The sequence below is a fragment of the Myotis daubentonii genome, chromosome 2, assembly GCF_963259705.1.
Source record: "Myotis daubentonii chromosome 2, mMyoDau2.1, whole genome shotgun sequence".
NCBI lineage: Eukaryota > Metazoa > Chordata > Mammalia > Chiroptera > Vespertilionidae > Myotis > Myotis daubentonii.
The window spans coordinates 134,026,932-134,041,440 of record NC_081841.1 but is presented as its reverse complement, the minus strand read 5'-3'; the positions used below and the strand labels follow the sequence as shown (position 1 = coordinate 134,041,440).

Here is a 14,509-nt window from a genome sequence, read left to right as displayed (position 1 = left end):
CCCTCTCTATGTCCTCTTTGGCAAAGCGTCTTTCACAATTTCAAACTCTTTCTCATACCCAGAGATTCCCCTCTAACCCACTAATCAAATAATGTCTGAAGTGTTTTCTGAAGATTTCCTTATTTAAGATGGAAAACAAATGAAAAGAAAAATGAAAGCAGAGAGAAGAAGGGAAGGAGTGATAAAAAAAAAGAAAAGAAAAGAAAAGAAAAGGAATCAGTATTTACAAGGGCCCTACTATATGTCTGGCACTGGTCTAGGTGCTTTTGCATATACTGTATTTGTCACATTTACGCCTCCTTAACTTCACATTATCTGTCTTAATATAGACAAAGAAAATGAAGCTCAGAATGGTTAAGTAACTTGTCAAGGGTCACGGACTTATAAATACAACTAAATTAGAAGCCACATTTCAGCCCAAAGGTCATGATCTTCCCAGTACACTGAGAGGTGTTTAAAGCACATACATGGAGTTTCACTTTTGTGCTAAATTTCTGTCACCCATAATAAATGGGTTACACCTATACAATTAATCTACTTACATTCTCCATTTTACTTCCATTTTGTTTACCTTGTCAGTCCATCATTTGTTGTAAACTGCCTCAAACCCCTTTTGAAAAGAGGCAGCACGTAGATAAGGCCAATGGTAAAGACCCATCACTGCACACCAAGGTCACCTCAGAGAGAGGCAGGCAGCAGAGTCACCTTCTCATCTGACAGACAGAGAAGCCAAGGTTAAAGGACTGTTCCAGACCGCACGGGACTGGGCCAGACTGCAGATAAAAGCTTAGCCTCTTGGTTCTGAGAACACTTCCTCTGCCAAGTATTTTCCATGTTTGGTTAGTAAGTGCCTGGGAGCTCTCCTTTCTGCTTCTAATTTCCCTCGGATTCTTGGAGAGCCCTGTGTATCTGGCACTTGCTTCAGTAAGCACACTGAGAAGAGTCCAATTGGCATTTATTTAATTACCATAAACAGATGTATCACTTTGGCTTCAATGAGGCAGCTTCTTAATGTGCTCATCAGCTCTCCTTCTTGTGGGAATGCCAGGCAGAGCATGGGCACAGCAGAGGTGCCCATGGTGCCAGAGCCTGCCCTGTTGCTCTCCATGCCAACACCCAGGGGCACTGGGATGAGCAGGTGTTGTGGGAGACTGGGAATGATGGAGATGGAACATTACCCATGTCTGAGGTACTTCCCTCACAGAATTCCTTTCATTCCTTCCACTTCAGTGTCCCCTGTGAGCCCACTGCAGCTCTGTGTGATGTTTTCCAGATGTCCGGACTGCTGGATGAGTCTTAACTCCAGGCTTTACTTTGGTGACTTCCCTCCACAGCTCCTGGCTAAGTGTTTATACATTCTCTGATGTCAATATAAACCATCGCCTGAATTTCTCCAGCTTGCACAACTGGAAACAAACCTCACAAACATCGTTCCACTTTCCTCCAATAAGCTCCCCTCTCACCTTGACGCCTCTCTCACTCAGTTCTTCCCACAGCAGTTTTGGAAAGAGAAAATGTTTGAAGGGCATTAGGCGAAGGATTTACTAGAGGCTGAATTAAATTAGGTAGAAAATAGTCATCAAATGTTTTCCTCTTTGCTTTAAAAAATTAATTTACACAAAAGTATGGCTGCTAATGAGAAGGGAAATTTCAAACGCCTATGGATCTCTCAGAGAACAGGTGTGACATGGTAAGAGCCATGTTCTCTTAAAGCACATTTTTGCTTTAGTATGAAAAGATTTCTTTCTTTTTCTTCTTTTCTCAAAGAAAAAGTGACCTGTTTAATCCTGTTCCAATGCTCAGAGAGCATTTGCATTTCTGATGTCCTCAGTGAGCTCCCATTGTCATCGAGAAACAAGTCAATCACCCGCCCCAGATTTGGAGTCACTGCTAGTTTCAGAGGGTCTGTCCAGCTGTCAAACCATGTAACTCATTTTTTTAAAAAGCCATAGGTCACAAATTTCCTTTTCTGCAGGATAATTTTGAGTTGAGCATTTAGGTAAAGTTGTTGCAAAGATTTCTGTCAAGTATTGTATGCAAATCATAATTTTTATTGAGCCTGAATTTGGACAGTTGGGCTCTTTGTAGAAGCTTCTAGATAACCAATCCTGTGATGAAGAGGGAGAGACAGCGTAACATAGAGGTTAAAAACCACCACTCACTGGATGCATCCTTGCAGAAATGACCTAATCTCTCTACGCCTCAGCTTCCTCCTGAGTAATGTGGGGATAGACTGATGGCATGATTCTGAGGATTTTTTAAACAGGCAATTAATTCAGGTAAATTACTTAGCACAGCACTTGGCACTTAGCAAGTTCTCCATAAACATTGGCTAATAAAACACACAGATGTAGTCTTCATTTGGTTCCCCCAGGGAGACTGAGATAAGGACTTGGATGTAGGACTTATTTGGGAGGTGATTCCAGGTAGCAGGAGGAGAGAACAGAGTCCCCGCTGTAGACCACAGGGCTTGCTTTCACAGGCAGCTCAGAGAAGCCTAGAACATGCCTCCCAGGGTCATCCACCAGCAGCTGGAGCATCTAGTGTGTGTTTGATGTATATATGCACACAAGGGTGAATAAGTCAGAACCCCAGATCGGTATTTTTAAATGAAATACTAGTATAATACACTCAGTATTAGACCTATAGCCAAGCAAGTTGGCTCACTTGTTTGTTGTGAGAAGAGAACACTAAGGGATGACATAGCAATACGTGCTTAAAAGCACAGAATTTTAATTTAAAAGATTCTGCCACAAAGAGCTGCATGACATTGAGCTGCTGTGATATTCTGTATAATGGGGAATGAAAATAATATACCACTTCCTAGTGGGAGTCAAATGCATAGCATTTAATACAGTTCCTGCACATAGCATGCCTTTCAGTAAAGAGTAGTCATTTTGCAGTTGTTCTTATCATCATTATTATTATTGTGTGCATAACTGAGACACTAGAAAACTATTGTTGGAGGGTTTCAGCATGTGTAGTCAGCTTACCTTAGTATAAGTCACAATATACTCCTTTTTATAGAAAGGGAGCCTGAGTTCTGAGTGGCTGCTTGCCTCAGACTTCCCAGCACATCTTTGACCAGGTTGTAGAAGTTAAAGCTGAGGGGCTGAGGGGCTGTCTACAAAGCTGGGCAGATGGCTAGACCTGCTGGCCAGCCTTTTAAAAACTTATTATTGATCTGCATTGGTTCCATCTCTGTGGGACCTTGCAAATGCCAAGCTAACCCCATCTTCTTTCTCCAAACACCATCTGCAATGGCTTTTCTCCTCCATAGAGGACACCCTCTGGTTTTGTCCTGGGAGGCCTGCCCTATCCTGTCCACAGGCCACTCTTTCCTGGCTGGAGTTCCTGATGCTGTAGCTGGAGACAGCCCTGCAGCACACAGCTCCCTACTAATCATGGATGTGTGATTAAATATACATTACAGGACCAATAAATGATTGAGATACAGCATCTTGCAAGGAAAACTGACATTTCCAGTAGACCACACTTCTGGATTACGCACAAGGACCTTGTTCTTTGGCTAAAAACCATAGGATAGTTTCAAATCCATTTTCTGATGCTCTTTCATCCTGGGCCCATGCTCAAGAAAAAAATGTAGCATTTGTAGCAGAACTTGATCCATCCTGTTATTCAAAAGTCTGGGGTTTTAGCTTTGTGGCTTTGGTAACTGCACTTGGAGCCGCATCCCTATCTCTGCCAGCACTAGAGACACAAGGAATATTTGTCTTTTGAATGCCGACTGTTACCCCACTGGTTTATACTCTGGCAAGTTCCTGGGCACAAGGACCCCCAGTGAAGATGTCTAGCACTGCCATGGGTCATGTTATAAAGGCAGTGTCCCTAACCAATGCCCCAGCCCCCGGCAGTGTGGTGGTACAGATGAAACAATGGATTCTGCCCCTCATCACTGTGACCTTGGGCAAGTCGATTCATCCCTTTGGACTGCATCTGTTAGAATACAACCTAGAACTAGAGCATCACTCCGGTTATCTTAGCTTGAACATATATGTTTCAAAATCATGGTCACTCAACAGATCTGTTCCTTCCCTTGTCCCCAACACCCAGTTAGAAGAGGAAAAATTTGGTCACCCATACAACCTGGGCTAAAGAACCTTGGCCACATCTTGTGCATCAGGTAATATCTCTAAGGAACTCCACTTAATAGCAATGGTGGCGACCATTTATGGAGTATTTATTATGTGCTAGGTGCAATACTAAGCACTTGACTTTGGTGACTTCACATATTATTTCATCTTCACAACAATCATTTTACAGGTGAAGTGCAGGCTCAAGGAGGTCAAAGGCATTACTCAAGGAACATGACAGCATTGGATTCAAACCCAGATCTGTCTGACTCCACCAACCATACTCAAGCTTTAGCTAGAATGGTGCTCTTCTTTTCCAGGCCTACTTTCTCCCTTGCCTCTGTCCTGAGACTGGAGTGACCCATCACAGACTGGGTGGAGGAGAAGGGTCTTCTTGTTCATCCCTAGTCTTTCTTCCTCAGTGCTGGGGACCAGGTTCCCCCCTCCACCGGGCTTAGCATCCCGTGATCTTGCACTGCTATTTGGAGATCACTTTGGGTCCAAAGAGGTTGGCTTCTCAGAATTACCATAAAGCGTGTGTGTGTGTGTGTGTGTGTGTGTGTGTGTGTGTGTGTGTGTGTGTGAATGCGTGTAGAAACAACTCAGATTGGAGTGCAGGGGACTCAGGCCCATGGCCTAGCCTGGGACTTTGTAAAATTCTCTGATGATAGTGGGATTCAGGAATTTTCTTGGCGCAGAAAAACCTCCACTTCTGACCCCCACCAAACTCTTGGGCTGATGCTTGGGGGAAAGAAACTAGACTAGACCATCACTCTAGCTGTTCTGGCCAGTCAGCGGGGAAAGCAGTCAGCGGTCTTCCCCAAGGACTGCAGCCTCCATTGAGCACTGGCGCCTGTTTCATCTCCACCCCACTCAGATCAAAGCTACTTCTCAAGGTAGAAAGAACTGAAGGGCAGAAAGAAATATTCAGTCTTCCAGGGAGCGTGTGGTTTTTGCCCACCAACCTCCACCCTCCCCGCTGAATCTCAGTGGTGTCGCTGGGCCTCAGATCCACAGCCTCCGGATCAGAGCCCCCTCACAGAGTCCTACCCATGTGCTCACTCAGCCGCTGCTAATGAAAAGAAATCATGCATAAGTCATGAGGGACAAGTTTCAGGCTGGGTGGGGAAGGGGACTGATCTGCCTGGCTGGCTCCTGCCTGTGAATGACAGGGGACTCCACTCTTCAGCTGCTGTCCCAACATAGACACCCTGTTCTCCTGAGACCCAATGGGCTGCTGGACTCAGAACCCAAGCAGAGTTTAGAGTTTTCTTTGAAATTTAGCATTAAGGACAAATCCAACTTTTATGTAAGGTAAGACAATGTTCTATTCAAAATTCTCTTCAAGGCCAAGGGCAATTTACATACCACGGAACAGCAAGCACTGGGGCCCGCAGAGAAGGAGGCAGGCCGCAGAGAAAGACAGCCAGCGGGGATCCTGGGGAGTGGACACCAGCTTCTGAGGAGCCGCTTTCATTATAATGACCTGGTGGACAATAACTGCTCTTTACAGACTCTCCTCTATGGCAGACATTTTCCTTATGTGAGCTCGTTTAATTTTCACAACCACCACAAAATGTGGGCATTATTGTCTCCTTTTTATAGATGAGGGCATAGAGCCTCTGAGAGGCCGAGCCATTTGTTCAAAGTCACACATCAGCAGCAGGTGGCACAGCCTGGACTGGAATTCAGGACAGTCTCTCCCAGAGCCCCGGTTTTGCCCTCCACCCACTGCTTCCCTCCCTGTTAAGCTGGTGGGTTTAGAAAATCTGCACCAAGATAGATGAAACTACCATATAATATAAATAATATTGAATGTCAACTGTAATTGAAAAATAAAATTAAAATAAATAAATAAAATATACACCAGGGGAAAATATAAAACACTATGCTTTTGACACTATGTATCTGGTTATCATTTGATTTTCAATATATGATGTGTATATATCCATGTAAATTGTATTATTTTTAAAAGAGTTTGAAAAAAAAAGAAAGAAGATTTATGGGAAAGGTGGAGAAATAAGGGGGGATGATAATGTAGAGGTTCCAATTTGCTAAGAAAATGTGGGTCTGGTGAAAGGGAAATGGTTGAGTGTGGGGTACAGCCATGGGGTCATCCTGCTGGCCCAGGGCAGACTGATGATGGGGCACCAGAAGAGTTCCTGTGATTTTTTGCTTCCACAGAATGTACCAATGCAGGGCCATCTAGTTAGAGCTGATCTGAAGGCATCCCAGGACAGTGCAGGGAATGTAGGTCTGTCACTCGGAGGCCTAAATTTTGGTTCCAATTCCGTCAGGAAATAAGTTAACTTTGCAAAAGTCCTGGGTTGAATGGTGGCCCTCCAAAACAATGGATCATATCTTAATGTCTGGAACATGTGCGTACTACCTTATGTGGCAAGAGTGAATGTTATTTTATATGACTAAAGGTGTGACTACATTAAGATTCCTGAGAGGATAAGTTTATCCTGGAGTATCCAGGTAGGCCCTAAATGCAATCACATGTATTCTTATGAGACAGACACACAGAGAAGAGAAGAAGGCAATGCGACCACAGAGACAGAGAGTGGCGTGCTGTGTCTATAAGACAAAGAACAATGGAGCCACCAGAAGCTGGATGAGGTGAGGAGCAGGTTCTTTCCTGGAGCCTTGGAGGGAGCGTGGCCCTGTTGTCACCTTGATTTTGGACTTCTAGCCTCCTGAACTGTGGGAGAATATGTTTCTCTGATTTTGAAGCAACTCAGTTTGTGGTAATTTGTTACAGCAGCCATAGGAGACTAACATCAGTCACTTCCCCTCTCTGGACTCAATTCACTCGACTGTAAAATACGATTTAACCCCCCAGTTCTGACATTCTCCCCATCATTCCCTAAGCTGCAGACCCTCATAGGAGGACAGGTCTCCATTCTCTAGATTGACCCCTTCCGTGTGACATCAGTGTCTAAATAGGTCAAGTTTTCCCTTTGGGGAACAGAGCTGGTTGAGACAAGATGACTTTGCTAAGAGTAAAATATATTCCCAGACAGTTAAATTTTTTTCTTACTGTTAATTGCTAGAAAAATATTCAGCCTCATCCCAAGGAAGCCATCCAAATAACTCTGATCTCTCTGTGCATTTCAAAGAAAGCTCTCAGTACCTGCTTTCTAATTTCTTCCAAACAGTCCCTGAAGCTTGAGGGACCATGGTTAACGGAGTTCCATAAAATTTGCTTTGGGAATGTAATCCCCATCAAAATCCCAATGCTATTTTTAAAGAAATAAAATGAGAAATCATCAGATTTGTATGGAACCACAAAAGACCCCAAATAGCCAAAGCAATCCTGAGAAAAAAAGAACGAATTTGAAGTTATCACGCTACTTCACTTCAAATTATACTACAGAGCTATGATAATCAAAACAGCATGGTATTGGCAGAGAAACGGACACACAGAGCAGTGGAACAGAATAGAGAGCCCAGATGTAAAACCATATTTATATGGACAGATAATTTTCGACAAAAGAGCCAGAAACACACAATGGAGTAAAGATAATCTCTTCAATACATGGTGCTAGAAAAACTGGAAAGCCACATGCAAATGAATGAAACTGGATTACAGTTTATCCCCAATGTACAAAAATTAATTCAAAATGGATCAAAGACCTAAATATAAGACTCAAAACAGTAAATTACATAGAAGAAAATATAGGTACCAAACTTATGGACCTTGATTGCAGAGACCTTTTATGAATTTGACCCCAAAGATAAGGGAAGTAAAGGCAAAAATAAATGAATGGAACTATATCAAACTAAAAAGCTTCTTTCTGCACAGCAAAAGAAACTGACAACAAAACAAAAAAGCAGCCAACCAGATGGGAGATGATATTTGCAAACAGTAGCTCCGACAAAGGTTTAATTTCAAAAATGTATAAGAACTCAAAAAACTCAACACCAACCAACCAAACAAACAACCTAATCAAAAAGTGGGCAGGAGTGGGGGTGGGAAAGGGGGATAGGGACACATATGTAATACCTTAATCAATAAAATAAAAACAACTGCAAAAAAAAATGTGGGCAGAGGACCTGAAAATACACCTGTCCCAAGAAGACATATGAACAGCCAACAGATATATGAAAAGATGTTCAACCTCACTGGCAATTAGGGAAATGCAAATCAAAACTACAATGAGATATCACCTCACACTTGTTAGAATGGCCATTATCAACAAATCATGCAATGACAAGTGTTGGAGAGATTGTAGAAAAAGGGAACCCTCATCCACTGCTGGTGGGAATGTAGACTGGTACAACCACTATGGAAAGCAGTCTGGTGATTCCTCAAAAAAATTAAGAATAGAGTTACCATATGAGCCAGCAATCTCTCTCCTGGGAATATACCCAAAAAAACCTCAGAATCATGTATTCCTAATTATATATACATCCCTATGTTCATTGCAGCATTATTCATGTGGCCAAGCCACGAAAACAAAGAAAGTGTCCCAAGATAGAGGACTGGATAAAGAAGATGTGGTATATTTACACAATGGGATACTACTCAGCCATAAGAAAGGATGAAATAGCGTCATTTGCAACAACATGGATGCATATTGAGAACATTATGTTAAGTGAAATAAGTCAGTCAGAAAAAGCAAAGAACTATATGATTTCACTCATATAAAACTGAAACTCATGAACACAAGCTGCACTATGGTGATGCCAGGGGGAAGGGGGGGGGGGCAAAGGAGGCTCTAATATAAGGTGACAGGAGAGCATTTGGCTTTGGGTCATGAGCACATGGTACAATATACAGATCTTGTAACATAGAAACCTGTACCTGAAACCTATATGTTCATGCTGACCAATGTCACCCCAATGAATTTAATTTAAAAAATTGCTTTGGGGCTGCTGGGTAAATGTGGTACAGAGGTAATCGACTCACCTCATCTTCAGGCCAGCTTCAGCCTTCTCTGCAACTCCATTATTAGCAGTCACCAAATGACTGCGCGGGACTCAGGGCATCCAGTTATGTGACTCAAGAGTCTCATTTGCAATTACTATAACCAGAAAAGCCCCATGACTGCTCTGAGCCCACAGAGTAGAATATCATACAATATTCACAGAAACCAAAGGGCTAGAAGAGGCTGCAAGGGAAGGCTTTAGAGTTAAGCTCCTGGAGTGAGCACCACTGGCTCCTGCCTCTTCCTTATCCTTCCTGCCCTGGAAGGTGCTAATGAGCTGTGAGGAGGCTCAAGCCTGGACAGCAGAAGGAAGGTGGTATTATTCCTAGAGAACTCAGAATGGGGCCCTCCGAGGTGGCTATGTCAATAAGAACTGAGTAACTACAGGATTAAACAATCTTGTTGGAGCCTTTAACTGCTTTAATAAGATATTCAGGCTGAACACTCCAAAGGCCGCCTCTAAATTTCTAAAAACAATGCTCAGGTCTTCAGTTCTCATTTGGCTGCCTGCGGTGCTGTATCAAGCAGAGTTAGTGAAAGCCCCAAGGCCCATGGGATTTCCGAAGATTATTCCATAAAAGTAGGGGCAATGTTTGGCTTTGCCACACTTTTCTTCTTGGCTCCCTCCTTCGATGATCCTCCTCCTCCTCCATGCACCTCCCCCTGACCCCACATCCACCCCACCGTCACTCAACATACTTCATCCACATAGGTTGGTCTTAGAATGAAAGGCATGTGATTGCTTCAAGTAATGGTACTAAAAATGCCCTAAGTTTCTATTTAGTATCTGTCTGGCACTTAAAGTCATTACTGTCCCATGCCCCTCCCACTATTGTGTGTGCGTGTGGGTAAACCCAAGGTTAACAGGTTACAATAGAGAAGAGCTCTGGGGAGGCTGAATAGAGGTAGAGGTGGGGAGGTTAAGCCCTCACATCTGGAAGCTGGGGAGGACACCTAGGGTCTCAGCAATGATGTTGACACTAACAAGGGCCTCTTGCAAGTTTCTCAGAAAGCGTCTGACTAGCCTTCTTTCAGGAACTGGTTTATCAGGGGCTGTGGGTAAGAGGAGGAAGTTGCCCAGCCGGCCTCAGCTCAGCTACTATCTGCTTGGGAAGGCTGTTGACCCACCCCAGAGGGGCTGTGCCGCCACCTCAGCTCCTTCCCTGGAGAAGTCTGGGTTCAGCACCACAGGAAGCCCGAGTCCAGTCCATCCCTCCAAGGGCACCTCTGGAGATGGGGGGAAGGGAGAGGGGTGCCCAGGGCAGGCATTATAGAAGCAGCTAAGGTGGATGGGAGAGGAGCTAGGAGAGAAAGGCACTTTGGATTTGGAAACAAGAAAAAGACATGAGGGAGAAAGGAGTGATGGATCCAGACCAGGACCAGAGCCCTCACTGGAGCCAGCCTGGGCCGCTGTGAATGAAGAAGCAGAGGGCCGCCAGCCAAGAACACTGGCTTCTTGGCCTCGGTCACTTTCATCTCATAGGAAGGAGAAGTGGGGGCATCGCCTGTGCAGGGAGCCCTCCCTGCAGGCAGAGACAGACAAACAGTGTCATTTGCACTCCACAGAGACAGCTCTGCTATAGATCCTTCCCCTGCCTGGGACTTGCTTAAAGCAAAGGCCCCTCATATTCCAGGCCAGCTACACTAAACATCTCTTTTAATTAGGATGGGATTAAGGGGCTAAATGACTTTAACCAGGGTGTCTGCATTCCTGGGAAGTCTTCTGCCTTCCATTTAGAAGGAAAGATATCAGCTTCGAAGGAATCCCAGGTTACTTAAGTAATTGCCATAATAAGATTGAGAATGAAGGTGACCTATACAAACATGATAAATACACAATTTTCTCTGCTCAGAAAATGAATTTTGATTATAACTCAGCACTCGCCTCAGGCCCTAAAATACTGTCAGCATTATCAGGAAATCCCAGGAAAGGACGAAAGGCAAAAATGTTTCCACAAAAGAAAGCAAAGCCAAAAACACAGTTTTCCCAGCCCTCTTAGGTGGCTGCGTGCCACCTAGAACATTGAAAGTGAGGTTGCAGTCCCTGTGTCCTTAGTCATCAACCCAGGTACCAGCGTGTCCTACAGAGTGTGGGGAAGCACCACAGATCAATAGCTATTCTGGGTTAACATTGCCACAGCTTTTTTTTCTTTGAAAGAATTTTTCCCCATTTGGATCAGAGCTTATTATATCCTAGGCATATTTCTGTGGTCTGTCTATGGAAATTAATGCTTACAAGGAGCACTTTTCTTTTGAGGTTTTATGTATTTTTTAATATAAGTGATGGGAGCAGCAATGCGCCTGTGGAATTGGTCCTTTAAAAGCTCTGCAAATGACTGTTAAACCTCAGGTTTGAGAAGCAGGTAATATGCACCTGACGCACCACCTGGATCGTGGATGAGCACAAGGTGTTACCTGCATCTCCACGGAGGCAGCCTGGGCTGCAGAGGTGCCTCTGCCTGGCACGGCCTCTGTGAATCTCGTTTGTTCTGCTGCACCCTCTGGTTGCATTAGCAGCACTCAACTTGCTTTGCTTACCTGCAGTGAAGCTCATCTGAGCCAATCTCTTAAGTAGTTTTTTATGGAACGTGGAAAGCCAAATGAGAATGTATTTGAAAAAGTGAGCCATGGAAAGTAGCCTCTCAAAGCATATGTCCCCTATTTTTATGTTACTGCTTATAGCATTTCTAAGTCGACTAAAGGCTTTAAGTGACAACTTTTGAAGTTCCCGATGAATCCCTACATATTATGCAATAACATAATTTCTTTGAAGGAGAGTGTTATAAAGCACATCCACCTTTAGTACCTCTTTTCAGCCTCACAGAGCCACGGAGGAGGCAGGATAGGAATCTGTACATTTATCTTGAAAGGTTCAGAGAGGTTGAGTCTTGAGGCCACACAGCTCATCAGAGCTGACCCATGGCCTCCAACCTGACTCTGGACTCCTGGACGCAGGCAGCAGAACTACTTGTCTATATCCGGGCACACATCACTGAAAAATATACGCAAATGCACTGCACCCACCCCACACCAAGATCTGAGCGCCCTCTGCTCCTCCATCAGCAGCAGTAGGCAATGAGCCACAGAAATCCAAACTTTGGGAAAGCTAAATCTCATAAACAATTTTCAAATATATTGAAATGCAAAACAGGAGTAAACAAAATGTCTTGCCACAGGGAACTAACTAATGTAAAGTGACAAAATAATGGGAGTTTGAATGTGCTCTCAAAAGTGGCCGTGAAATGGAATTCAGAATCACATTTTAATATGTACACCATACACTTGCTTGGCCAAGGGTGACTAGTGGTGAGTTCTCATTTATAAAACTAAACCATAAAAGAAATAGTGAAATGAAGAGAGAGAGAGAGAGAGCGCGCACGGGGACAAGAGAGGGAGAGGTTGCGTGAGATGGTGTTAGCCACAGCTTGGGTACTGCAAAACTCCAGGACTGGCCCCAGGGGCTCCAGGCAGCTGTCCCTTCTAGGGACTTGCAGATATTGGGGGGGGCGGGTGTTGGAGGCACCCACCAGCGTTGCCCTGCAGTGATCTGACCGAGAAGAGTCTAACTCTTTCTGGGAGTTTATAAAGTGATGAGCAACAAGCAACTCCCCTCCTGCACAAGATGAGTCAGTGGTCAGAATAACAGATCTGTCCTCATAGAGATTATTCCAGCACATTCTTCCTACAGACGTGCCCTTCCCCCTCTCTCTCAGCCCTGGGTATAGTGAGGGCAACTCCCAATGAGTCCATCATTTATTTTAGCACGGAGTCATGATGGCTGTTTCATATTTCGGGAGTTCAGCTACCTGCCCGCCCCCCCGCCCCCCCTCCCCCACTACTGCTCTGCTTTCCGGTCTTCCCAGCTAGTGGCTCTTGATTCATTTCCCCGTCATTCTTGGCGGGGATGTGGTGCGGTCCTCCAGAATCCCATATTTCGGCTGTTCTTCTAAAGAGCATTGACCTGAAGGCACAAATGCAGAGGCAGCGGCGCCAGACGCGCAGCCGGGCGGCCGCAGGCAGCACAGCGCCCGCAGCCGCCTGCGGTGACTCAGACAGCAGCTCGGAGCCGGTTTCATTATGGTACAACTGAAGCGAATCTGCCTCCTCCAGTCCTCGGTGCCAGGGGGCGGGGAGCGGGGTGGGGTGAGGCATCTAGCTCACAGGAAGCAAACACAAACTCCTGACCTCTCTCTTCTCTCTCTCTCTCTCTCATTCACACCTATGCTCACTCACTCAAGCCGAGTCTGAGCACAAGGAAAACAGAGCCCCCCCCCCCCCGCCCCCTTACCAACTCCAGGTCCCTGTCCGGTGTTTCTGCCCCGTTACTTCAGTGGCAGCCCGAGGGGGCTTCCAAAACCCATGTGCTTCCCTGATTTTGCAAACACATGGGACAGGCTGCAATCTGGGCAACTTTTCAACCCTGTCTACTGAACATTTGCCTACAAATTTCTGAGAGAGAGGGGCGGGGACGCCCCCTAATCCCTGCCTCCGCCAACCTCCACTTCTGACCCCCACCAAACTCTTGGGCTGACGCTTGGGGGAAAGAAGCTAGCCCATCACTCCAGCTGTTCTGGCCAGTCAGCGGGGAAAGCACCAAGCCACCTAGAGAGCCAGAAGGAGCGAGCCAGCCTCTGAGTCCCAAACACGGTCCTGGACCCAGCGAAACAGCCTTAGCCAGGAGCTCCGTGCACGCGCGGGAGGGTCACTCGGTGCACGCGCGGGAGGAGAAAGGACTTGAACCCTAGCAGCGTGAATATAAAACCATAGAGAGCAGCTCACCTTCAGGTTGTGCGTGGGGTTTACGACGCAGACAAGTTGGCCAGCGGCGGCGAACACCCGTTTAGCCTTGTAGTGCTGAAAGCGGAGGTGGATGAGATCTAACACAGCTCCAAAGCACTGGGTAAAGAAAAGCATCACAACTTTTGGGGGGTCGTTGGCACAGGAAGGCAGCGACGCGGCTGGAAGTCCTTGGGCTCTGGAAGGAGCGCAGCCGCTGAGACACTCCGCTCCAGACCGGCTCAGCGAGCCTTCATATTCATCATCAAAACAAGATGGTTAGAATCTTGCAGCAGTGAGGCGGCCAATCAAAAGGACAGAAGTGTTATCCTTGAGGTGCAGAGACAGCCAATAACAAATGCCTCTCCTACTGAAACTCCCTGATGAATTGAGCCTGGCGGAGAATGTATTATTGAACATTACCATAGATCAGCACATTGCATTTATCTTGTGATTACAGCCAACCATACATAATGCTGGGGAGATCGGCTGACAAAATTGATTGCTTAATGTGTCTCCATTTATTAATTGACTTAATTTAACGTAAGAGCCTTTCTTAATGGGCTGGCAAAAACCTAAAGCGTTTCAACCTCCAAATAGTAAAACAGCCTGTTCCAAAGTAGGCAGATGGATAACGCTGATCGTAGCTCGACTCACCAGAGCTGCTTGGGAGAAAAATCAAATATTACAAGACTCGTCTGATTC

The 14,509-nt window shown here is 45.4% G+C and overlaps 1 protein-coding gene across 1 annotated transcript in view; it reads right to left on the bottom strand.

Annotated features, from left to right (window-relative positions):
* Window positions 1-14,066, bottom strand: part of SIAH3 (siah E3 ubiquitin protein ligase family member 3) — an 81,584-nt gene extending 67,518 nt beyond the window's left edge. Inside the window, exon 1 of the mRNA XM_059684635.1 lies at window positions 13,808-14,066. Within this exon, the coding sequence (XP_059540618.1) occupies window positions 13,808-13,942 (135 nt within the window). The 5' untranslated portion in view covers window positions 13,943-14,066. The remainder of the gene's footprint in view (window positions 1-13,807) is intronic.
* Window positions 14,067-14,509: the final 443 nt, after the last annotated feature.